At 39.7% G+C, this 27,607-nt stretch overlaps 2 protein-coding genes and 2 non-coding genes across 6 annotated transcripts in view; all 4 read right to left on the minus strand.

Moving 5' to 3' along the window:
- Pits (Protein interacting with Ttk69 and Sin3A) overlaps positions 1 to 2,903 on the minus strand; it is a 32,071-nt gene extending 29,168 nt beyond the window's left edge. The window contains exons 1-2 of one of the 3 annotated variants that reach the window (XM_089590188.1): positions 1,952 to 2,903; positions 1,474 to 1,909 (exon numbers count right to left, since the gene is read on the minus strand). In XM_089590188.1, coding sequence (XP_089446314.1) covers positions 1,474 to 1,909; positions 1,952 to 2,350 — 835 coding nt within the window. In that variant the 5' untranslated portion in view covers positions 2,351 to 2,903. Of the gene's footprint in view, positions 1 to 1,473 lie in introns of all 3 variants that reach the window. The other 2 variants (XM_089590189.1, XM_089590187.1) reach the window with 2 other exon arrangements.
- LOC149375062 (uncharacterized) overlaps positions 1 to 27,607 on the minus strand; it is a 92,972-nt gene that overhangs the window by 37,634 nt on the left and 27,731 nt on the right. The gene's annotated exons all lie outside the window — the stretch shown is intronic.
- On the minus strand, positions 19,157 to 19,275 carry LOC111643114 (5S ribosomal RNA). The gene has a single exon (XR_016292927.1). It is a non-coding gene; the product is annotated as a 5S ribosomal RNA (ribosomal RNA).
- On the minus strand, positions 19,628 to 19,746 carry LOC111643112 (5S ribosomal RNA). Its single transcript, XR_002759649.2, has one exon. It is a non-coding gene; the product is annotated as a 5S ribosomal RNA (ribosomal RNA).

Consider the following 27,607-nt stretch of genomic DNA (forward strand, 5'->3'; position numbering starts at 1 on the left):
CGAATATGGGTAATATTTATCTCAAGCACGCGAGCTCACGGCGAGTTTTAAAAATAAAAAGAGCCAATTATACGCACGATTTTACTCTTGTATGATTCAACGTGAAGCAAGGCAGTTTTAAAAAAAAATTATAAAAACATACGCATATATATCAAGAGGATTTCAAGCTTGCGAGTTGATCAATTATTTTTTAGCAATTTTGGAACTCGTTTGCATACTTATCTATTTAACGTGCTTGTATCATGTTTTTATCAATATTTCGTGCGAAAATTTTAACAAGAGCATAAATTTACATATAAAAGTTGAGGTACCTTGAAAAAAAAAAAAAAAAATAAATAAATAAACAGAAAAAAACACTGTGACACAAAGAAAAATACTCACAGTTATCTGCGTTTTTTTTTTCTTTCTCATTTTCATTTACTACCTTTTTCCCTCTACGTTTCTTATACCTATACGAACAAAAAGACCCCACTTGGGGATCGCGTTGGTATATAGTATACACTTCGGCGCCGGTTGGTGTGCGTCGCAGGTAAATCGGGTGCTTGCTAAACAATCGGTATAGTCACCAGTGCCGTACAACGTATTGTATAGTAGAGAGTACAGAGAGAAAAAGAATGAAGAAGCTGCGCAGCGTCGGGTTCCCACAGCACGTGTGTATCGTATGTATCTGTATAGGTATACACGAATACGCACCATTGTTCGCGTAAATTTGGGTATGTACCATTGTATATACATGTATACTCAGGATTATGTATAATATACTTATGATGTTAATGTAAAATGTATCCGTACATGCTGTGTGTTGAAGGGTGGCCGAGTGAGTACGAGTGCCAATACAATATCTTGGTACCGAGAAGTTTATTTTCTTGTTCTCTTCTTTTATTTTGCTTTTTTCCTTTCTTGCAGGGGTGCGAGTGAAGATTGCATTGTTCGACCCATGTTCGATTTCCACCTTTTTTTTATTTTGCGCCCCGGACAAAGGAGGAAGAACCAGAGTTTACTGCTCGTACACGTGTGTGTATACATACAACACTACAACATCGGAAGAGTCGAATGAACGATGGGTTCGGGCTGCTGCCGAATTTTTTGTTCGGTTTTGTTCGAAATTGAACCATTTAAGATAATCGAGAAAACTATCATTAACGATGCTTACACAACCCGGTTAATATAATTAATTAAAAATTTCAAGCTGTTGTATAGGCCCAAGAGTGGAATTTTTACGTGTCGTTATTGCGTTTTGAGCATTTTCAAACTATCGACAGATAAAACGCTGATTTCGCCATGAGTCGTTAGAGCATTGCTGATAAAAAACAAAAAAAAAAACTAAAATAACAAGATATTGGCATCACACGCACATCGATCTCGAGCCACCCCCGAACACACCAGAGTACAAATTTTAAGAAAAAAAAAAAAAATAAAAATAAAAAATAAAAATAAAAATAAATAAATAAATAAATAATAGCAGGTACTCACCATTGGCCTTGAAGGTGGTGGCCGTCTCGAAGCTGGGTGCGCGAATGGGGTGCTTGTCCTTGGCGCGGTCGACGTAGCTAACCGCGAGGCTAACCGCGGGCAACGAGTCCCCACGGGTCAGTGGTGGCCTGACGCTGTGCTGCTGCTCCTCGAGGGACAGCCGTTTCTCGACGTGCTCGTCCTCCTCGATGGCCGAAATGCCCCGCTTCAATTGGCTCATGGCCCGGCCGTGCTGGCTCAAGCTCACGTGGTGCGCCGCCACCGCCGTCAAATGGGCGCTGCTCATCCTCTGCTGCACCCCCCCTGCGGCCCTCAACCCGTTGGCCGCCGCCACCGCCAACTCGTGCTGGGCCTCCTCGTGGTGCTGCTGAGCCGCGGCCGCGGCCTGCTGTTGTTGCTGCTGCTGGCGGGCCGACAGCTGCTGCTGAGCTTGGCGCTGGCTCTGCTGCTGCTGCTGCTGTTGCTGCTGTTGGGGAACAGCAGCCGCGGCAAACTCCCCGATGGAGTTGCGGTGGTGCTGGAGCTGGGTGTAGCCGGCCGGCGAGATGCCGTGGTGGCGCGCGTGGCTCTGTTGGACAGCGGCGGCAGCGACGGCCGCGCTTTGCATGGGCTGGAGGACGTCGAGGCCGGCCTGGCCGTTGTGCTCGGCGTGCGAGGCGGTCGACCGGTATGCCTTGGCCGGGCCCGTGGGCCTCGCGTCCGGCTGAAACCCGTGGGCCTTTTTCAGTTGGCGCGCCGTCTCGAGGACCATGTCGATGCGGTCGGCGCCCTCGTAGTTGACGCAGCCCCGGCAGACCGGCTCCGAGAACTCCATTATCATGGCCCAGGGCATGCGGGGCAGGTCGCACAGGTAGCACTGCGTGCGCTTTCCCATCATCTTGGCTGATCTAACTTTGTCGTGCGTGTGTGATTCGGTGGGCTCCGATCAATTTTTTTTCTTTTCCCCTCTACCTCCGATGTGTTACTGCGTACGTACGCCCTTGTTTAGCGCGCGATGGGTCACTTGGTTGAGCTAACGGTGCCCGTTGTGGGGCCTCGCTGCATCCTCAAAGCCAATTGATAATTCACACCGACGACCACGACAATTATTATTATTATTCATCAACGACACCCACTGTGGTATATTACCTATCTTCCTCTGTACAACTCGAACCCACTGCACCCCTTTGTTGTTTGTCGATCACCCACTGTTTTCTTTGTCAATAACTTGAATTTTTTTTTTTTTTTTTTTTTTTTCGGGACGGGGGACACGCTACGCGGAACAATGAGTAGTATGGGTATGTGTTTTGGGCAGACGCGCGCGTACTATGGGGGAGGGTGGAAAAACGGAGCACTCCTCGCGCTCGCGTGTGCGCGCAAAAAAGAAAAAAAAGAAAGAAAACAAACGAACGAACGAGAGAGAGGGTTGGCTGCTGCTGCTGCTTGCGGTCGATTTCGACGTAAACGGTGGCGCGAGCTGCGAGCGACTGAACCGGCTTCGCGCCGCCGCGAGCTCCGCTCTCTATCGGTTGCTCCGTTTTACGATGGGCGAGCGGGCGGTGCGGAAAGAGGGTACCCTACATACACACGGGGCAGCATCGGCCGGGAAAAAAGGGGAAGTGGACGACTGAGAGCCGGCAACACCGGCAACGTCGCGCCGACCGTGCGTGAGTACACACATTCGTCGTGAGTACATACGGTGGATTCCGCGGAGAGTAAGTGCATTTTTTTTTCCTTTCTCTGGACCTTCATCCTAGACAGGATTTTTTTTTTTTTTTTTTTTTTTACCATGAATTCGTCAACAGGTTGCTTTCCAGTTGAACGTTTTAAAATTTTCTCTTACAATATTTTTAAGGGGTTGTTTTCACCCCCTCTGTCGAGGGTTGCAAAATTTAATATGAACGTTGGCTGAAAAACCAACTTTCTTTTCGCTACAGGGATATGACGATCGGAACACCGAGTAACAACTCGTAAACGTCGTCACTTGCGATTGTTTATCGACATTATCAGGATTGGAGCTCATCTCGTCAGTGCTTGACTCGTGACTCGATCAAAACTCACGTATGTAAGGCAGGTTTCGTTTACGAAACCAAGACTTGACTGAAATATCAGTTTAAATTTTTATGTGTAAAAAAATTTTCAACCCCTAAAATAGGGGGTGAAACCATGCCAACGAAAACACATTATACTTGTAAACAATAGTTTTTGATCATTACATTATTAGAATGAAAAATTAAACCATCCTGGAGGGGCATAATTATTTCCTTGAACCTAATTATTTTTTTTTTTTTATGAAATATAAGTTCGTGCTTAAGTTACGTTATAACGTTTGCATAAATAATGCATCAATAACCCCCATATGAAAATAAAATAAGGAAAGCGCACGTCAGACTACGTTTGTCGTGACATTTAAGGATTATCAAGGATCTACAAAAAAATTTCAAGAAAAAAAAAAAAAAATTGAGTCTTTAAATTCTCGCGGAATCTTCCGTGTGCACACCCCGAGCGCGCTATATCGCGGTCGTCTGCGTTGCGCGAACGTGTATATAACACACAGTACAACACCCGCCCGCTGAACCTTTTTGCTCCTCTCTGCCTCCTCCGCGCCGCGCGTCTTCTTTTTTTCTCGCTGATTTTTTTGCCTCTCGTGCCTCGATCAGGCGGAGCAGCCCAAAGAGGGAGGGATGTATAGCAGCGATCGTTTCCCCCGTAGCGTGCTGCAACGACGCCGGCACTCGTGCGTGCTGCTTGTGCCTCTTGCATATTCTTTCTCTTCACGATATTTGTATACAACTTTACTCATGCATACGCTGCACGTGAAATTTGAGAACTTGAGCAATTTTTTTTTTTTTTTTTTTTTTCTTCTAAAATAATGTAAAAGGGGGTCGTACCTAAAAACGAAGGGGTTGAAACTGTGAGTCAAAGTGTACGTGTACATTGAGCAAAAAAATATTAAGTAAAGCTTCATATTTCATCAGAATCACATTATTTTACGCTTACTTGCGAAGATTAGGATTTGTGGGGTGAAAATGACGTATGAGAAACTAGAGCAAATTCGCCGATACATCGGAGCTCGACAAATTCCGAGAATCGAGACCAATCTGTTGTGTTTCGTCACGTACACGCGTTCTCCTGATAAGTCTGGAGGAGAGAGAGAGAGAAAAAAAAAAAAAAAAAAACTGTACCAGCAAGTTAATGCGCAAGTAAGCGCGGAGCGAAATATAGGACGAGTTCGCAAACTCGCATATATATATGTGCACGAAACTTGTACGCACATACGTGTGTGTTCGCGGAAAAGGATGCGCTTGGTTGGTAAACCACTACGTACCAGTCCAACACTTTAGCACACGTGTATGTGTATACGTACACGTGAGGAACAAAAAAAAAGGGGAGTCACTTTAACGGTAACGAAAGCATATACCTACCTACCTACTATGGCGAAGAGAGGCGCGGCGATGTTGGGTGGCGGAGGAGAAGAGATAAGAAGAGCGAACGGGCGTATGGCCAAGGAAAGGGGGCAGAAAACGTGTTCCTCGTGTGTGTGTGTGTGTGTGTGTGTGTGTGTGTATTATGCGCGAGCAAGACGGGCCAGGAGGAGAGAAACGCTCGAGAATGCGGCGGCAGCGCGACGGCATAAAGTGGGTCTACGGGTGTCGGCTCTCGCTTTTTCTCTCTCTTTACACTTCGCTTGTGCTCACATTAACCTATTACATATATATATATATATATATATATATATTTATATGTTACTACGTGGGTGTATGTATATACGCTTACGCATAATACCCGATGTGTATACGCAGCAAAGTAGTGCTCATCTGGTGCATGCGGGGCACTGCATGGAATCGTTGCATGGCTCGCTCTTTCTGTTATATATTTTGCACGAGGGAAAGAGAGAGCTCGAGTTGAGGGTCGGGCCAATATGTAAGTAGCATCACATAACAGCGTGTATACGGCGTTCAACCCAGAGCTCCTCGCGGCAGAGGTCCCAGCTACTACGTCATCGGATGGCCGGGCGCATGCGCGGCTTTTTCTTTCTTGTGTTATTTTCGCAATGTGCACTGACGCGTCGGTGTTTGGTGTACGCTACTTTCATCGCGTTCAGCTGAGCTAGCTGTCTTATCCCCTCCCTTTTTTTGGTGCTTTTTGCATCGATGCTGCTATTACAATATTCCTGTTGCTACGAACGACGTTGGGGTCGGCTCTTCTTCTTTTTGCTGCACTTCGGGACATTGTTGGGAAAACCGAAAGATGCTGCGCTGGCTTGGGGCTAACGGGGAGCCTATAATGTAAGCTGTGTTAACCAAATGAGTTATAACTTTTTTTTTTTTTTTTTTTTTTCAATTTATTTTTATCCATAAGGTAAAAGTACCAATGCTGGAACGATTTTTTGGTGAAATTTTGTTTTAAAATTCATACAAAATTACATGTTGAAGATAACATGAGCATTTAAACTCTTGTTGATATATTTTGCTGCATACTTATTAAATACATTTTTTGATGAATTTTATCTTAACAAGAAATAATTTTAATTTAATAAAAACTTACTATGTCATGTTGTACCTATAGTAAAACACCATTGAGAACGCATGTCCCAATAGTGGTACGTGATGTCCCAATGGTGAAATGTACATATTATTTCAATAGAATCTGTGTGTTTCACCAACGGGACATCCGAAATTTGAGGTTATGTTTTGAATTGTACGTATAATGAAACAGTCATTTTGATAAACTTTTAATTTCATTGTAATGCAATTGAAGATAGATGATAAGTTTTGTGGATGTGATAAGACACCACTTTAAAGATTTATAATGAATTTTTTTAAGATAAAGTTTTCAAACGTTTATTAGTTATTGCCTGTTCCACCATTGGGACAGAATTAAAGTGTGTTCGAGCATTGGTACTTTTACCTTACACCAAGTGACTGACTATCATGAGCGGTAATAGAGGGTGGTAATACTGACCCAGAATAATAATCTTTCACCCCATATTTCATTACACAATTAAATCTATAACGTACATTCAAACTCCTCTAACTTGGTCCTTTTTACCCTTTTTTTAACCCTTTACCCTATATACCTCAACCGATCTTTACCTGCCTGAGAGGCACTAACAGGATCTAACCCGGGTTTGACCTGAACTGCAAAACCAGCTATGAAGCTTAGGAAGAAATCTCAGCCAAAACAACTCTTTAAAAAATTAATACCTATCAGGATTCGAACCCACGATCTAACGGATCAACCGTACTTCAGACTAGTGCCTTAGCCAGCTCAACTACGGCCACCACAATTGTGACTTAAAAAATCTTTGTTCTTCAATCGACTATAAAGATGTACATAGAATATATACCAATTTTGAAACCTGTAACTCTAAATCAGTTAAAATAATCAATAATTCTTTTATGTTAGGTTAGTATGAATAAAGAATTCGACTGCAATACTAATATGGCTCTAATTCCGTAAACCCTAAACATGTAATTTTTTATTTTATAGTTTATAGTATTTTTCTAATCAGTACGTCTTCTGATGTTATTTATCAGTACCCTTTATATACAAACGCTGTGTTGAGAGGGTATCGATACCAAACTTCTCAACCCATCTAAATTTATAACCTATGTCCCAACTTCTTTATTATTAATCCGTCTTTGTACACTTTATTTTTATAGTACACTTTCCTCTAGAAGCATATCCTTAAGTCACCCCAGAGCCAGGCGCAAGACTTGAGAACAACTCTCAGCCGAATACATCATTTGAAAAGTTGACCTTATCGGGAATCGAACCCTCGTCTAACTAAAGCAGCTCACTAGCTCTTACCTAACTGCGCTACAACAGCTCATTCCCTAATCATATTCATATCTTTTGACCTACAACATAATAACATGACAAACATTTGACATGTATATAATTTGATAAATGACTAGTTGTCTAAGTCTGGAGAAGTTTAAAACTACAAATCACAAAAATAAATTACTTGAAACTCTAATCATCACACCGATGATGATTGATATATTAATTTTTATCTTTCAGATGAGAAGTTTCAGATTACAAGTATTTAGAATTATAGGGTATTTACAGTATGTATGTATGTCAAGTTATCTAGACATTTTCTACTTGGGAATTAAGGTTTTGGAGTCATTATCTTTTGATAGTCGAAGATTTTAAATTCGATACTTATTTAGAGGTCAGATGTTCGAAGCTTTAGCGGACGAAGAGCTGATGGTTTTGACGTAAAGAGGGTTTTGGACTACACAGTCACTACCGACTTAAAGAAAAGAATTTTCAAATCATATTTTCCTTTGGTTAAACGTTTGTAGGACGTTACTTTTCTGGCTAAATTTGTTCATAAATACACTTGATAATCTGTACTCGATGGATCTAATATGATGAGAAATCAAAATGAATGGTGCAATGAGACAAAAATCAGTTATTTTCAAAGATCCGATTTCTATACGATCCTAACGTCCAAAGCTGTATGTCCCACCCTTTTAGCAGTTTAAACGTTCTTTTCATCAGCGGATCCAAGGCGCAATAATAGCAGCAACAGCGTAGATGAAAATATTCTGGGGTCAGATCAAAAGGGGGTTCGAACATTTATGTAGTTCACGGTTCTTTGTACTCTTGTTGAGGCACTCGATGATTCGCGCGAGGCGTAGCAAATGGGGAACAAGCGAGAAGGGGCAAGCTGATCACACCCTCGACCTTGAACCGTATTGATTGCCGGCTTCCAGATTAAACGAAGGAAAAATAAAATGGAATGGAGCATATACCATCACGTGTGGGTATGTGTATATTATGTAACTATACGTGCTTACTTTCAGCTGTAGAAAACGCAGAGTCATCAAACTCTCTTTGAGGATTTGACCAATAGACTTCCATTTTTTTTTTTTATCAATAGTACAATATATGTTTTTGACATATGAAAAAAAATCAAGCAATAGGGGAAGGCGAATAAAGGCATCGAGCCAGAATCTACACGTGCGCGTCCTTCCGGTCTTTGTTCCGGGCTCCTTGTACTTTCTTGAAGAAGTGTAGAAAGCAAAAAATAAAGAGGGGAGTCACGTCAAAGAATATTGAGCGTCAGGACGAAGTATGAAAGGTCATGCAGGGTTATTAGAGCGTAAAAATCTCGCGTTAGCTCCTTCATAATATTATTAATATGCAATGAACGTACAGCACTATAAAATAATTAATAACTTTTGCTCAGTAGATGCTCAAAGTTGTTCTTACACACATCTCTTTCCATATAATTATATGATTTTTTTATTCAACATTACACAAAAAAAGTAGTGTATGAAAACTACAGCTTACTGCAAGCAAAGAAAGAAATAAGTATGGATAGGCAGGCTACTGGAAAGTATAGAAGTTTCGATGTCGAAAATCAATAAAACGTTTCATTGATGCTAAAGTCGTATTTATAAATCATGTAAAGAGATCGTCAACGCTCGCTTTCAACTGTATCATATCTATACAAATCTCCTTTTGCTTTACATCCATGCTTTAGTTGCCTTTGCACTAAGTACGATATGAAATGCGATTCTGTGCATGCAACCGTATTGTATTGCCCATGTGTAAATATTACAGAAGTGCATGCAAAACAATAAAATTGCCTATAGACGTAATAAGCATGAAAGTAGTATATAAATGATGACGTAAAGTAAGGAAGTAACTTGATCAGGGCTCTAGCTCTAGATGGCTTTTTCTTATTCCCTAGTGATCAATAAAGCTTATAATAGAAAATACTTTAGCTTGGAAGCATTGTTCCAGCGAAGTGATAATGATAAAGTCGATGCGAGAAGAGGAGAATTATGCACCAGAAGTGCAGATTTCATGAATTTAGAAGTAATATTGTCTGACTTTAAATATGTCGATTTTTAAAACCGCTTTCTTTACAATTCTTTTGTTTTATAGTATATAATAAAATTTTGCTTAGGTTATATAAGTTGGAACTTGAGTTTGACATAATTTACCTTTTCATTTACTGTTACAGCAATACCCTTGGTGAAAAATATATTTTTCTTTACCCAGATGCGAACGAGCGTCTGACATTTATAGTGTCCTTTATAAGTGTTATCATCGCTCTTTGTTAAATTGAATTATTTCTGTAATTATTAATAGATTGTTAAATAGTTATAAAAGTAGTGTGAATATAACGCGATGTTCATGTATTTTAGAGCAACGTTTGCTTAGCTTTTCTAAATAATATACTTTTCTATCTGTGTCCAAGAGGAAAAGGGTTCAAATCCCGACACAGAAAAGATTTTTAGATACTTTTTTCTTGATTTCCCTTGGCAGGATTTAAGTCGAAAATTGTGAAGGTTGTTTTTTACGCATGATTTGATTCGCTCTTGAATTTAGTTGTACATATCCACCATATCAGCAAGGTTGGTTTAACGCTACAAAAGTGCTTAAGGGCCAATGGGAAGGTTACTAAGTAGCTCAAAGGTAATAATAAATCAAAAAAGTTTTACACAATGAATGGAAAACAAAACACAACAAAAGTAATACTAAAATTCATATTGATAATAGTATCAATAATAATTACAACGGTAATGATAATGATAATAATAATAAATTAGATGTTAATGGCGTAGCTGTGCTAACATGGCATAACTCTTACATAAGAGTTAAGCAACCTTGAGTTCGAATCTGGAAGGTGAAAATTTTTTAGCAAGTTTTATTTCAAGTTTTTTTTCTAAGTCTTCCATTAAAGGGACCAAATTCTCGTGCCGAGAGCGATCATTTATCGACTTGTCTTTGCACCGAAAATATATAGATGCAGCAATGAAAGGAAAGAGAGAAAAAGAGAGCGGGATAAGCTTTCTCTCCCTCGAAGCTGTGTGACCGCGCGCTATACAACCAGTACCGCCACCGCCCTGACAGATAACCGAGCTGTATATATATATACGTATATGTACACATGTACGTGCTCCTTTCTCTCCGCTCTTCCTCACAACAGGATGGTTGCGCATGGCTGCTGTACGCTTCTGCACATGAGTCGTGTATCCACTCGCGTGACGTCACCAACGCGGGCTTTTATCTTTTGCGTGTGATGCATGCACGAGCCATGCGCCATGCCATATAAATATAAATATGGACCCTTAGCCAGTCAGCCTGCACCACCATCCGCATGTGCCTATATATCCAATACTGTCTGCATCCCCTCTCCCCACTATTGCTTGGGTGTCACGGCAACGCTGTTTTTGGCGAACAACTATGGGCACAGCGTTGCCAGTTGTTCTCTCTTAGCTTCTCCGGGTCGCCGTCTCTCTCGCTCTCTTCTTTTTTTTTGGTACTAAAGATGCATGTGTAGGTATACACTTTAACGCGCACACATTCGCATGAACGACTATATTCATGTTTCTCTACCTATACCGATCTACTGATGCTGGGGTTTCTGCTTCTGTTTTCTGACTATAGCGAGCGATGCATCCGGCCGGATCTTTAAAGATCTGTGCGTAATGTATGCTTCTCGCAGCTGAGAGAGCTGCTGCTCGAGTATGCATGTCGTGTTTTGTTCAGATCCATTTGCCCACGTCCATCTCGCGTGAACGCATATAATACTTCTATGAGAGGAAAATAATGTATGCGTTGGGTTTTGCTTACTTTTATATTATTATTTTTTTTTTTTTCAACTCCCTACTGTCCATTTTTTTATGCGTTGCACATGTAAATATATGTAAGGTACAAGCAGATGAATTGCGTTTATGAATTTGATTGATGCTGACTGAACAGCATGTGTGCACATAAAGACAGTCTATTGATTTTTCTCTGTGCTGCGGCTGTAGGTTTCTTTTTTATTGCGCTTCGAGCCAACAAAGAGATACAGTAGTTGGTATATTTTAAACCTTTCTTTTTTTTTTTTTTTTTTATTTCTGTATAGTAACTGCGAGACTAACATAATTTTAATTATCTTTGTGCTTTTTGAACTTATCATCATGGGAAACATCAAGTTAGCCCAACTAGAATTTGATTAAAAAATGCAATAATCACATTCCGTCGTTGACCTAACTTAAGAATATTCATTACTATTTTCCATGCGATTGTTACTACAAAAAGATTGAAATAATTTAAAGTAAAGTTTTTTCGGTTAACCCAATTATTTTGTGTCCTATATAAGCAGATAGCATTATTTTGTTCGACACTTCAGTGGTATCTCGGTTTTTATTTCTTTCATGAAATATTTTGCTTACTTTGTTAAATACCACAAAATGGATTTCAGTAACGAAATACATTTGGCACTTTTATCGAGCACACCATTTGTATTTATTGATTGATTGTACCAACGACTGTACGTATAACAATAACCACTACTATATTGTTTATTAAGCTGATTGTTCGTCTAAATGTATTAAATGTACTTAAAATACCAACAATCGAAGGCACTTTCAAAGCAATCGAACTCCGTGTATACAAGCTCGTACGATCCACGAATAACCGAACCCGAAAACAAAGAGCCGGTCGGCAATTGTGCAGAACCCTTCTCTTAGTCCGGCCTAAGTTTGGATGAATGGAGCTGTAGAAGAACGCAACAACGACAATGGAAACGGGTTGGGAGTGGGCTCGAGCTTAGCCATGCACGTACTACGAAGTCGTATTCTAAAAATGAATCGACGCCCGAAGGTTACGCGTCGCGTGAACCAAAAATCATTTCCAGCATTAAATTTAAACCCACTGCTGGGGAGCTAAGGATGTAGCTGTATATATATGTATATGCATATCTAGAACACGCGGCATGAGCGTCGCACACGCGTGCCCCCAGACATCGAGACTTGTAAGGGGGGAGGGCTTGGAAACTGGATCACGAGAGCTACTGTTTAGCTACCCTCCCCTTAACTTTTTTCTCGATCCCTTACAATATTTAAAGGGGTGTGTTCGGCAACAGAGGCAGCTACTGTGATATATGTACAATATGGGGTAAGAGGACCCTTCTACCTAAGCCTTGCATATGTGCACTCACCTTCCTGCATATTCTTCTTCTCTTTTTCGTCCTGCAATATATATTTTTTCTAATACAAAGGCAACGAGTACAACAATCCCAATGACCTGGTTTCCAGCGAATCCCTGCGGTGTCAGGAAACATTTCATCAAAGCACCGTTCGAGGGATGCATGGGGTTGGGGTTGGAGTACAGTCATTCACATGTGCTGATGGGCATACTAGTTAGGGTCAAGTAAACGCGTATAGTACACCCAATGAATCGTTGGATTGGAGTATATAGGTAAATATTCTGTGTAAAATTACCTTATTTTTGCTTACTCTAACTTTTTAATACTGACAGAAATTAGTACATGTGACAAACAGCGACCCTTCTCCAGAAATTTATGCAGCATATTAATCCTTTTTTTTTGTTTGTTCTCTACTTTTGTGACTCTGACTAGGATTGGAGCCTGTGTCCCACTTTAATAAATCCTTAATTCTACCAACCAATAGGATCCACGTTCGAATCCTCATACCATCAAGATTTCAAGAAAATTTGTATTATTTTTTTAACGAAGGGTATTCTCTATTGTAGAGGGTTTCTTGCACCACTGGATGCTACATTTAATCTGAGTAACCCCAGGTTAAGGTGCTGCGAAATAATGTTCTTTTGACACTTTTTTTTATCACACTAAGAAAATAGTATGATACATTCTACGAATGTTCTAATTTTATGCATCGAAATACTACGTCGAATAGAGTTTAAGTTGAGACAACAGGGGCCTATCTTTCTGTAAAATAACGGTAATAGAGGGAAATATGGATCAGCCTCACATACCCTAATGAGTTTTACTGACTTGTAATTGTTACACATGAGGTGATAATTTCAAATAGGAATCAAGTTCAAGTCCGGGGTGTAATCAACAATTTTCGAGATTTATCAGACTTTCGTCTTTATTAGTTTTTTTGATATCAATGGTCAGTCTCATACCTATTGGTGTGTACACTTTTTGTTCTAGTTAGAGGGTTTCTAATTTTTAATGAGACTTCAGTTCAAATCCTAGTGAGTTTGATAATTTTTTTACCTTCTTTTCCTGCTGGTAAAAATTGTTCTTTTTAATAAATTTCTTAACTATAGGAATCCTCAAAGGAGTCGTATTATAAGCATGAAATTTTTTATAAAAAAAAAAAAAAAAAAAAAAATGTGTAATCTACATAAACCGTAAAATTCAACATAAACAAACTGAAATCACTACGTATTAACGAAGTGCACAGTCATAAAAGACTCTGACTCAACTAAAGAAACGAGAGAATAAGAGAAGGCAAGCGAGTCGGTCGGCTGCATCAGCACCGAAAAACCTTGAAAATCGCGTCAACGTACTTCTCTTTTCTCCTCCTTCTCCCTCCGTATATATATATGTATGCGAAGCAAACCAACGACTTTACTACGCTCGCCTACTATACGTCGTCACGAGTATATTATAAGCATATATATATATGTATATATAGCGAAGCAACGGCGAGGCAGGAGAAAGAGATCCGCAAAGCCGGCAGGGGGCGCTCGAAAATCGCGACTCGTGGGAAATCGATTGGGGGGCCGCCGCCGCCGCCAAGCTAGCTTGCCTCCCCGGCAACCCTGCACGCTATACCTTATACCTCTCGCCAAAGCCAAGCGCACGAGCTACGAGAATGAAATTCCAGCATCGCTCCGCGACTGAGAACCAGCCAGCGAGTATTACATATATATATATGTATATATGTATAGTACACAAAGAGAGAAGCAAACCCGTTTTGCTCCTTCTCTCTCTCTATACTCCCTCTTCCACCAACTCCCCGTATGGATTGGCAACTTGGCAAGCAAGCATCAGCCTCTGCTGGAGGGCAGAGTGTCGAGGGGGGCAAGAAGGGGAGCCAACAACTCCTCGAGCTCTCCCAAGGCAGGGGAAGGGAGGGGGTATATTGAGAGAAAAGGAGCCATTCTCTCTCTCTCTCTCTCCTCCGTAATACAGCACGTCACACACCAACACACGACCGCACGATATGCTGAGGCTGCGCCTCGAAGAAAATCAATCCGGTCTGCTTCTTCTCTCTTTTTCGCTCTCCTCCATCGCTCCAACCCCCCGCAACTTGCACACTAGCTATACGTCGAATGCAAACGTGACTATGTGTAAGTACACACGTACAAGTGCGCGCGTCTTTTGCAAAAGCAAGCCATGTATATAATATGTGCTAAAGGGGAAATTGCTGGTTTGCACTATTGCAGGTACGGCACACGTGCAATTTTTTATTGCAGACACGCTTTTGATGTTGCAATTTTTATATCGGACTATGCCGCTTTACTTATTTTAGTGCGTTGCTAACTTTCAAAATGTTTTTTTTTTTTGCAATACTTATACTCGACTGGTTTGTAGCACCAACACATGAAATAAACATTCTTACTTGGCCATAATAACAGTTGCAGCTATGGCGGACCAATGAATTTCATTACGGCTAAGGCTTTCCCTTTCGCAATTAAGGCGCTTACGGTACATGTGTAAGTATCGGAACCTGCTCCTCGTTCGCCTCTGCAGTATATGATACCTGTATAACTGACGATCTTGCAAAAAAAGCAGTCGTGAAGCAGTGGGGGGAGAAGGAAGAAGTGGTAAAAAAAAAAAAAAAAAAGAGGCGTAGAAGAGCAAGCGGTGGAAAGTCTATCAAGAGAGAATGAGGCATGTGGAGTGTGCGAGCCGGTGAAATTGAGGGAGTGACGAATATGTACTTGTGGAGAAAAGTGCAATTCAGGAAGAGTTCGAGAGGTGGGATATTGAAAAAAAAAAAGTTTGCCCAACTTTCGGCTGCAAGCGCAGCTGGATTTTTAATTTCGAGGAGAAATTGGATGCTGGGGAATTAAGAGCGATGAGAGTTTTTGGACGATGAAGTACGTGGATATATGTTTGATAAAAAAAGTGAGGAAACCAAGAGGAAATATTCAAAAGGACTGCTGAGGTTTTTTCCCCCCTCAAATTTTAATCTATGTTTTTTATATTGATGTAGACTGTCCACCCGTGTATTGATTAAGAGCCCAAAATACGATTTTACACGTGGGTTCACACACAGCTGTCATGAATCGAAGACGACCGTGCACATGATACTTGAATGAACGAAACGGCCTACGCTCCAATTTCAGCAAGGATAACATATATTTACAGATGATTTGGTATTACCTAAATTAAAAAAAAAAGATGAAATTTGTTTAATTTTCCAATTTTCATTATAATCATTGAACCACGTTAATCAATAACTTTTTAACAAAATGTGTTTTATGAAGAACCTAATTTAGGGTACCTACTGTACAATGAATAATTAATAGATAGTAAATACTCGGAAAAGTGAGAGTAAAAATTTTTTCAAATATCACAATTTAGTTATTCACTTCAAGTGTACTATCTCGTACGTTCGACCTTACATGACCATGCCGTGCTACATCATTCGGTATTTTCAGCTGCAATCGATTTTCTTTGCTTCAATTAAAAGTGACTAGAACGAGGCTGAGTTCGTTTTATCAAGTAAAATTGTTTTAAAAAAGTTAAATGTAACTGGATTTTTTTAATTTGTTGAAATTTAATTTATAATATTAGAAGAGGACTATTTCACAGTTTTTTTATGTTTTGTTCACGTATTATAGGATGACCCAGAAGTACATTTAATTTTTTCTTGTCCTTTTTTTTAGATTTATGTCTTTGCAAACGTGTACGCAATATATTTAACCTACAATCTTATGTACTGCAGCCAAGCATGCTGATCTACAATCATTTGACCGCAAAATGCGTCACATAAAAATTGATGTTATAAGAAAAAATAATTGAATTACAAGTAAGGAACAAAAAAATTTACTTCAAAGACAACACTTATGCAAGAGGAAGAATTTCAATTGATTTTTACCAGAGTAAATCATATGTTGTATGATATTGTAAGTACTGAATAAATTTATTTTTGTTTCTTTTCATCAGTGATTTTTTTTTTAGTTGAAAAAAATAAAAAAAAACAAAAAAATTTGAACCCGACAAAAAACAATTAATGTTACTTGCAAAGCTCTTTCAAAACAAAATGTATTTTCATTTTTAAATATAATACATGATGATGTTTTTCGTATAAAAATGTTATTCCACCGAAAAAATCCTTCCCAATGCATATTATTAATCCAGCTACTGAAAAAGACATTAATTATTGAATCAACCTTCGATTAGGCCCCCCCCTTTTCCAGAAAGTAGCTGGCTGTGATTCTCGGTACGGGATCCGAGGCCGGCCGGCCCTTTTGATCGCGCTAACACACAAAAAAAAAAAAAAAACCGGTTCGCCCGAATCCTCGAAATATGCAAACTAACGCGTCGACCACACAATCCGATATCGCTGACAACAACGTGGGAATGATATACACCTTAGCCCGTATACCACTTGCTTTAAAAACTGCTCGTGTACGCAAGCGGCCTTGGCCCGGTCTCGGAGTAGTGCTCCATCTCCTATATATCAAATGTATACCTATATACTGTCAAAGGATAGCAGCACCTGTTTTTTCGAATCGTCTGCTTTTCGTTGTTTTGGTGCTTTTGTGTATAGCTACGGTTCAGTGGTACAGCTAATGATTTTTTTGAATAACGCCTAGCGATATATCGGATGAATGGATCGAAGAACGGTTACTCGTAATATGGAAGAAAAAAAAATAAAGAGAAAAAATCGCTAGCGGTTTCCAAATGATTAGCATACGAACGCTAATCCTTAACTTTTTTTCTCATAGTTAGGACGTATACGAGCCGGAACACGTTGCAAGAAAGCGTTTCGCGAGTTATGTAGATCAACTTAATTTTTTTTTTTTTTTTTTTTTTTCAGAGAAAAAAAAGGAACAAACAAATATGTATTTTTTGTCGTTTCGAGGCTTTGCAAAAATAATGTATAAGCCATAAAATCAATCTACATGTCATAATGTATGAACTATAATTTCTCAAATCTTGAAGTAAAAAAAATCTGAAAAAAGTATGTTCACAAAATCTAGTTTTGCTATCAGAGTGCAGTTATAGCTGTAACAAAAAAAAAAAAAAAAAAAAAAAAGAAGGAAAAGGAGCAACAATTGTCATTGCAATTCAGTTTGACTTGCTCTATTAATTTCTTACGACAAGGTTACCGAATAGTGCTTTTTATCCAGAAAATTTGAGATTATACTTGAACCATGCATTCTTTTTTTGAGGCGTTCACATGTTCATTTAGGACTGTATTCACATCAAGCAATTAAGAATACCGGAACATTTAGTGTCAGTTAAATGATATAAAAAGTCAAAGAGATTTATGACAATTGAATTAACCCTACGTGCTGATTCTAAAAAATAAAAATCAATACTAATTTTAAGGAAATATTAAACGATTTTTCCAAAATTCAGAGAAAGCAGTGAAACTTCCAACAATAATTATTTAGCTTCAGGAAACTGATTAATTTAATAGTAGTTTTCAACCAGAAATTTTTAGGTACGACCAATCTGTATGGGGGTGCATCATTTTATTAATGAAATTTCAAGTGTTAATACAAGCTTTTAAGAACAGCAATGAATTTACAAAAAAATTCAAATAGTTTTCTCACACATTGAGTAATTATTGTTAAAAGTATTACTGTTCTCTCCGCATTTCGAGCAAACCTTCCTAATTTTGAAAACTGTAGTTAAATAATACAATACATGTCATAATGTAATATTTTAATACAATAAATGATATAAATAGCGCTTACAGTGATGAATAAATAAAAAATATGTATCCTACTTTTTTTCAAGGTTCACGAATATATTTCCAGCCATAGCACATAAAGCCAACCATGTAGAAGTACCCCCCTCCCCCTCAACCTTCGTCGACTACACAATTAATTAAACCGTATAGTAGCTCCATACCGATCTAAAAATAAGTTCTGACGAGTCTCGGTAATTTCTCTTCGGCTCTCGTATACAATCTGAGCGTACTCGAGTGCAGAAAGAGAAAAAAAAAAAAAAAAAAAATTGCTTTTAAAACGAAAAGGAAAAAGAAAAAAAATTGTGCAGCCACTACGTCTACATATATATTGTGGTAAGCGCGAGGCAATGGTTGTTCTCACACAGACGTGTACACGCACACGATCAAAAGCGCAGTCAAGCGAACAAACTGGCCGACTGTCTTGGAAACGCAGTGCGCACAACTAATGATAAGCCCTGACGTCATCACCATCATCATCATAATCATCATCACTGGGTGGATCCTCTACATAGCGCTCTTCTATCCGTTACCAGTCACGCTCTACGAGACGTATACACATACACACATGTAATAACTCTATACGCGTGCGTATATTATACGTGACTGACCACGCTCACGTGAGCCGACGTGACTATCCGCGCACGGCGACTAACGTAACGCAGACCGGAAATATACACAGGCAAATCACTATCCGCAAATGCACGCGCGTGAGATGAACGAGGATATAAGGGAGAAAAACGAAGACAGAGGAAAATGTCTGATGGCAATACTGTCAATGACATCAAGAGTGAGACAGACGTAGTTAACTAAAAAAAAATAAATAAATTGAAAAAAAGGAACAAGCTTCAAGTAGCGAGGTTTTTTTGGCCAGGACTAAGCACAACATCATATTTACTGTTGCTCTGAAAAATTATGCAGTATTTCAGCACTTAGACATTTCAAAGATATTAATAGAGTTTTCGAGGCAAAAATGAAAGTTGTATATGAACAAAAAAAAATATTACTTGGGAAAAACAAAAACTATATCAAAAAATTGGTGTCAACAGCACGCGGGGTTCCCAAGCGGTCACCCATCCAAGTACTAACCGCGCCCAATGCTGCTTGACTTCGGTGATCGGACGAGAACCGGTACCTTCAGCATGGTATGGACGTTGACGGGGGTTGATCTTTTACTTGAGATTCTGATTGGGCCCTAACTCGTTCTTCGAAGTGTCAAGAATGTGCGTTTACTCTTATGTTTTTTCGATAAAATAGCTATAGCTGCTGAATAAATAATTTATAACGCTATGCAATTAAAGTAACCTTATCGATAAGGTAGGAAACTTCAGCCATCTCCAGATTGCCCCTAGTACCGGGTAAAATGAGTTGTGATTATCTATGAATTATATCAAAAGAAATTTTTAAAAATTGATACACTTTGTTCATTACTTAATGAATCACTTGAAAAAAATAACCAAAATTTTAAGGACAAAAAGATTAAAGGTATTAACCAAAAAAAAAAAAAAGGATGTCAACAGCACGCGGTGTTCCCAAGCGGTCACCCATCCAAGTACTAACCGCGCCCAATGCTGCTTTACTTCGGTGATCGGACGAGAACCGGTACTTTCAGCATGGTATGGACGTTGACGTCCAAAGGGTTCCGTTTTTAACTTTTAAGGGATGAGTATATGCAGAAAAGTATAAATGTAAAAATCGGTAGGTGTTACTAAGCTATGGAAATATTATGATAGAATTAAAATGGGAGATGCGTATAAACATGTATAGCATAAAATAAAGTAACAATGTTTGTTCAGAAAAGCAATGATGTAGTCTAAATTTAAACTAGATATTTTTTCAACCTAAATCTGGATTAAATACTTGCCGAATCAAAATCTGAATAAGCCAGCTGATTAACTGTTACTTAAATCTGTGAACTATGGGTTTTCAACACTTTCTTCAACCTGAATCAAAATCAGCTGCTTTTCCGTCCCGAATCAGAATTATTTATTATTTTTTGAACTTTATTTACATCAGCTTCTTTTTTAACTCAAAACTTAAATTAGCGCCTCACCATAGAATCCGAGTATTAACACATATTGATAGCAACGACTCTGATTCAATTTGACAACAAATCTCAATTAGGTATCCATTTTTCAACCTAAATCTGAGTTGGTTATTTCTTTATAAAAAATAGTCATCAATGTGCACCTCTAATACATGATTTTTCGGGGATCTTGTCATATGCTAAAGCGAACTTGGAGCACGTATATAAGCGCACAAAACGAAGACGGCGTGCACCCGATGATGACGTAGTGTATAATAACGAGCCCGACGTATACACACACGTGGTATCTGTTGTATGGGCACGTCTCTCTTTCTTGCGCTTCTATGTAGCAGAGAGTGTCGCGCATACCGAATGAGCGTGAAACACATCCCGGTCCATCGCCGTCGCTGATATATATATATATATATATACGTCTGTTGCTAAGCGACGGAGAACCGGGAACTTATATATTATACTTTTATATATATTATACAGTGAACCCGTACCTTAACCACATGAACGTCGTGTATAGCTGCGCTGGTTTCTTACATTCTCCTTATCTCTCATGTCGGGTCACGCAGTCGCCGCGTCAATTAATATCAGCCTTTTTGCAATTAGTCATCAGCCCGACAATCGAGAGAACCCTTTCGCTTAATCCACTCGCGTTCGTCGAACCGTTGTTTTTTGCACACACGAGAGACCAACACCGTATCACGTATGCGGGCAGTTCAGTCGCACTTCTCGTACATTTTCTTTGGAAGAGTTTTAGTTTGCAAGTCTAATTGGCATAGTTATAGGCTCTTTTGGCGTGGGGGTCTAGGGGGGGGGGGCAAAGGATTACGTATGCTACAGTGGCGCTGTTAGCGGTGGCGTACGCGATCGACTGCGGGAATAGCGAGTGGCATATTTTATGTACGTGCATGTGGGACTCTTTTTTTTCTCTTTCTCTCTCATTCGAATAGGACTACTTTCAGTATCAAGGGTACTAGTAGGTGAGCGGCTGGAGTCGCGCGACGCGAATATATAAATCAGTTTTTCGACGCAGATCTCTATATATACCCATATATATGGACAAGAAAGAGAGAATTGTGTCCGCCGTCGCACGACTTAGCTTCGTGGGCATATACATATACGTGTCTTGTCAAGTAGGCCGTATTTACGATTCAAAATAAATAGACGATTTACAGGTCGTTTATCGAGTATCAGGCGTCACATAAGAAGAGTTTTCAAAAATGGCAAAAATAATTTATAACGAGCAACGTCGGGTTCATCCGAGGAGATTTTTTTTGCATCGCCTACGATCCCTCGATCATAAACATTACGTGAAGATATTTTGTGATTTTTGTTCTTACTTAAGACAGAAGTACACTGATAAGGTACTGCAGACCAATTGATTGTTATCTTTAATTTTGTATAAAGTAAAATTATAAACTCACCGATAGTTGAATTAGTAAAAATGGTAGAGTTGAGCAAACTTACCTGAAACATAAAAAAGAAACGTATGAAAATGTATCAGAAATGAATTGCATGAATAAGAGAATATACAATTGTTATTTGTAAAAGTTAAGAAACACATGAAAAAAAAAAAAAAAAAACAAGAAAATGTAGATGATGTATTTAAATCACTAAGATTCATCAAAATGAAATAAATTAGACAAATCGCAATAGAAGAGGGGAATACAAAGATCGAGGCATACCGATCGAATAGATAAGCAAGTACATTGATTATCAAAAGTAAGCGGTTGCACGTCACGGAGATCAACCGCCCCTTTTAGAGTCCCAATAACTCCTTTCGTAATCAGCAGCGAGTCTCTCCAAGAGTGAAAAGACGAGGGTCGCGTTATCGTGTTCCACGCGAGCCGAGCGTGCACGACCTTTAACATACGCCAACCCGACCTCCCCTTTCGAGCGCATCAATGTCAGAATAAATTTTCTCAAGTTATTGGGTTATCCCTTCGTACGGTTGCGTGAGCTCCTCCAACACGTTACGTTGTTGACGATCGGTTCATTCACTGGTTTCTCCCTCATTCATAAATAAAGTGAAATTACCACCATTACCATGTTTAGTACGCATCGAGATTTAGTTGGCCACGAACAAATATTAACCGCATGATTGTGTTAAAATTAGACAATAGCTGCAGAATATTTTTCTAGCATCAAACACTGATACTTTGCAACAGTATATCAATTCGGTATTTAATAAAAAAAGTTAGTAGAACAGGAAAAGCATAATTTAAATGCATGGATAACATGGAACCACAAATTCAAATGTGCCTAAGACCAAATCAGGTGCACGATATATGTTTGTTAATAGCTTTAATTGCATCAAACTCCATGTGGTCTCTTCATGTCTGATTTTTTCTCGTTACCTCACAATACAGGATAATAAAAGAAAACTGAAAAAAAATGTACTTATGCACACGGTAACTCAATTCCATCTTTTTACTTGATATCTCTATGATGCTTTTACCCCATTGTTCAAAAACTTCATGCCCCCGCAACTCCTGAGCACTTGATGGAAGAGATTTATCAGCCTTTTCAACTCAGAAACTTTGATCCATACACGTTCCCGATCTAGAATCTCAAAATCCATAACCCTACACAACCCTCATAACCTAAAAATTCTCAAACAAGAGTTACATCCCGTAGCCCCAAAACCAAAGAGAATATTGTAAGCCTTTTTAACTTAGAAACTCGGGATACCTCGACTCAGATGGTCATTCCAACTCCATAACCTCAAAACCTCCAACACTATAACCCCAAGAAAAAACCAAGGAGAACGTAAAAATTCCTTTTCACAGGCAAATTCGAACACACGAATAGCATGGGTTATGCATCTTTTGGCTCGATTATAATCCTCAGCGTGAAATGGTTGGTGCTTCCGCGTGGAATAAACAAAAATTAATAACACGACGCAAGAAGGTCTCGTTGTCGATTGGAGAAGCAAGGAACAAAAAAAGGGCGTGGATATAAAACTAAAAAAGCTCGCCGAAACCCAGCACGATTTTGGTTAACAAATACGGATTCCGGCATTTGAAAGAGGGGCCGGGAAGACAAAGAGGCCGGCTTGTTTGTAAGAATTGAAAGCTGTTTCGCGATACGTATACCAGCTGAGGAGAAGACGGGGGATATTTCACGAAAAAGGGAGTCACACGTAAAGCCGGGTGGTCGAAAGAAGCCGGCTATAATGAGTTATGAGCGTCCGCGGAGGTATAAGTATACCTACACGGAGAATCGAGGCGGAACTCGTTCGCCACCGTGGGACTGTTACGAGCACACGGGCCCGGTATATATCGGTATAATTATATTTGACACGCCATGGAGAACGGAGTCAAGGCTGTATACATACATAACGTGGAGGAGGGATTTTTTTTTTTTTTTTTTTTTTTTCGGCGTTTATTTTATACAAGCGAGGCCGAATCCGTAAAACTGGTCTTGCGGTCGAGTGAAACTGTAAGTGGTCGCGCAGGGGGGGGCTTTTACCCGCCGATGTACGTGCGATTAATTTCTCTTAGTCGCGTACAAGTACTGCAGAACCGGGTCAAGGCTGAGGTCAAACGTTGGAGAAGCAAAGACAACCCCCTCCCTTTTTGTGTTTTCGATACCCCATCAGCAAACAGTTTCATTTGGCCCCGTACGTGGTTTTGCCAATGAAACAAAAGAGAAAAACAAAAGATTATAATACCCCACAAGAAGCGAAGAACGGAATGTAACGAGCGGGGGCATTGAAAACGCGATCACGAAAGGCGTGTATAGAGAGCGTCAGTGGCGCGTGCAGGATGTGTGTATGGATTGTGCCGGTTGTGCATATATGGACGGGTGAAAAGGAGTCGCGCGCGTGCTCGTCACTTGTTCGAGGTGTGATTATAAAGACACGCGCGCGCCATATATACGTGTAACGATGGACGCGACGAAAGTGAAATCACAAGCTTGACAGCCGGAGGGAATCGGTAGTTTGTTCGTGATGATATGCTGAATCTACCAAAATTCTGTGTCGGAGGTATATATTATGACGTCCTGATCCGAAAACCTGTACTAGAGGAAGGAGAAGTCGTACGTAGCGATTTGCGATGTGCTTTATTGACTTTCTAATGTCTCTATCTTTTTTTTTTTTTTTTTTTTTTTCTCTTTGTTTTTTGCGATGCTAATCAGGCACTTGGATGGTTTGAGTGGCGCGTCGACCCTCAAACGCCATGTCAAAAAGCACCTGCTGGTTTCTGCGACATTTTCATCGCGAATCTGCCGAAGGGAAAAAAAAGGTTGTTTCGAGAAAGCGCGTATGATGCGAAAATACCAAAGCTACGTGGCGTATGAGCAATCCATCGAGTGAGTCTGAAACAAAAAAGCCTCGCGGGAGGGAAAAAAGCTCCTCGTAAACTGCGCTCATCGGCATTCAAAGCCAGTGGAGTGTGCGCGAATGGTTGGTATAGCGCGCGTACGCGAGTATCAACGCAGGAAGCGCTATGACAACGATGTGAAGAAAAAAAGAAAAAAAAAAAAAAAATTCCAACGCGTTTGTATTCGCGAGAAGTTGGCTCGTACAATGGCAGCCAGCGGACGTTTTCGAGGACAAGAGCCGGCGTTTTCGGGGACGAAGCTCGCTCGTGCGTACTAATGCGACGGCCCTATGATGTCACGCGTATAATATATAATACACCGCTTGTACCTGTATGCAATATGTTTGTAAACAGGTCGCCGGATGGTATGAGAGCAAAGTATCGTTTTCGGGCGTTTGCTTATCTTGGGGTTTTTTGTTTCTGTTTATAACAAACACCTCTACTTACGTATGTATAGTGTATTTATTTTAGACTTTATTGTTAACTTGGCACACACAGCCTTATACGTACGAGGTACTATTTTCACCTCACAATTTCGCAATGTCATAGTATTTTTACATGAGAATATATTTCGCTTACGGTATCATTAACATTATGTTTATTGGTATCCACAGTTTACAAATTATTGGCCCGGCGAGGATTATTTGATGAAACAGCTCGCAGAGCAAAGTATTTTATTGTCAGGGGTAAGTTTTACCGGTGAAAAGAGCTTTTTGGAAAACTATAAGTTCATTTCACCGGTAATCGACCCCAAGAACAGTGTTGTTCCTGTGACTGTACCGAGCCAACACCGGTCCTATATACCTTGGGTTTTACTTGTAGAACGCGGGTTTTCCAGTTCTTCATAGCGGGCTCGGGCGGGATTTTCCACGTTGTTTGCTTCGTATCTGCTTGCATTATTTTCTGCGGGGGAATATTCGAGTGAAAAATCAACGATTCAGATGATATCGTGAACGACGTGTCGCTGAGTTTGGATGAGTCAACGTTGAACTTAATAACTGTTTATTTGTAGGATCATATCTCGCTTGCCTCAAAATAACTTGATGCCCCGTGTATGTGCATGTCTCTTTGGTTTTTATTTATACATTGTCAACTGTCTATTTACGTGGCTGGGAATCTTCCTTGTCTGACTATACGAGTCTGTATCTACTTGTATGGATTACGTGTACTTGGCGTGAGATGGTTTCAAATAAGTGTATCATTTTTACATCGTTGTATAGTATCACACAGGGAAACGCAGCCATTAAAAACTTCGTGCGAGTCGTAAGAATGGCTTTACTTCCGAAATACAACGTCACGCTGAGTATTCGGGGAGGGAGAATGTCATTGTCAGTCCGTCGATACGTTGTCAGCAGTACGCAAAACAATGGCAAGCTATACGTGCTCGCACATATATACGTATCACAAATGAATAAAAAAAAAATTAAAAAAAAGTTGGCACAGGAAGTGACGAATTCGTGCCGGTATGGAAGTGTACAGGGGGTCAAGCGCCTCTCGGCTTTTTCGACGTTTTCATGCGGATGTCGTGCGCCACTGCCTTCAACTGCTGCGATATGCACCGTACCTTTCGTGCTGGCGTATATTATTTATTATACCGCATGGATGAGCTCGGCTGGTGTTGTGGCACCACATACGTGGTTTTATGCCGTTTTGAGAAGAGGTTCTGCCATGCTGGGAAGATTTTTGTTCACACCCATCACGCGTAGCCGTGGAAAAAATTTCCTAAATAAATTTACACACTTACTTTTCCTTACCAACGTCGAGTGATAATTTGAGCGGAATTTTACACCCCACGCGTATTCTAAATCAGTTTAGAGAAAAATCTTCATGTGAAGATTGAGCTTTTAAAACTTATTATTTAATTATTCATTTTTATACATTTTAATACATCCAAAGCACGCCAGAACAACATCATTTTGATGTGGAATTATTTTCACACGTCAAATCCATTCATTTAAATCCGATAGCAGAAGAGTTGTAGAAAGACAGATGATTTCGCCATCTTGTGGCAGTCACAGTGTTAAATTTAGAATGAAGCTAACATGCAATTCTTTCATTTTGCACCTGTATTATAGAGATTTTGGAGTTATAATAGGTTATGTACATTGGTGGAGGGTAACCACCACGTTAGATTTATTGTTTACTATTAACATTGAAGACATTGTGAACAAATATACTTAGATGTTTCGCTATTTCACGCGAGCGATTATACTTCATCCAAAATGGCGCTGTTCAGCTTACTATATTCTATTTGTCGTACATTTCTAATTGACACCCATGTCGAGGAGGTTGTAAAGAAAAAGGTTATCTGTCATTTTGTGAACACATAGGGTCTACGATACAATTGATTATATCTATCGTATTTTTTCACGATCTGTATCAATAATACTTTACAAGAGGTTATGTTTGAAATTTGACAATTAAAACAACCTTTTCCCGTAATTTTATCCATCAGCCCAACCTTAAACTGTGTCTTGACTCTACAAACAACTCCGCACAGTTTTGTATTATTCGTATACATTAAATTACTGCTAAAATTCTTAATTGTGCGTATAGATTCTTTAATAGAATTATTCATTACAAAGACATGTGGTTGGAAAAAAAAAAATTTGAAATAAAAAAAAGCCCAGTAGGGCGGGTAATACAAGTAAAGTGCGATCCGCCAAATTAAACGCGACAAGCGCCGCGACCACGCCCTTCTCGCGCCTTCTCTGTCTTCACCCTAGCTCCACCGAATCAAGTTCAGCTTTAAAAGTACACACAGATACTTTCATATCTCTAAGGGTTTAAATGCTTCAAAAAAAAAAAAAAAAAAAAAAAACCACCCCGAAACTCACGCTAGGACTTTTTATCAAATAAATTTTCAAGTATAGACCAGATTCTGCAAGCTGGCTCGAATAATCCAGCCAAGTCGTCCCCAGCATCTCAACACCAGCGCCAAAGGGGTGAGGTATACCGCCAACGTCCCGTCGATACACACGTGTTTTACAAGTAAGGGTGAAACGGGTAGGTCCTTATAAAGTATGTAATATGTAGGTGTATATATATATATATATACCTATGTAAGCGAAATTTAAGCACCCACCCAGTCACAACGACGACATGGTGCGTCAGTCGCAGTCAGGACA

Source organism: Copidosoma floridanum, unplaced genomic scaffold (assembly GCF_036245765.1).
Source record: "Copidosoma floridanum isolate Cflo_tuat_1 unplaced genomic scaffold, Cflo_Japanese_pri ptg000012l, whole genome shotgun sequence".
Taxonomy (NCBI): domain Eukaryota; kingdom Metazoa; phylum Arthropoda; class Insecta; order Hymenoptera; family Encyrtidae; genus Copidosoma; species Copidosoma floridanum.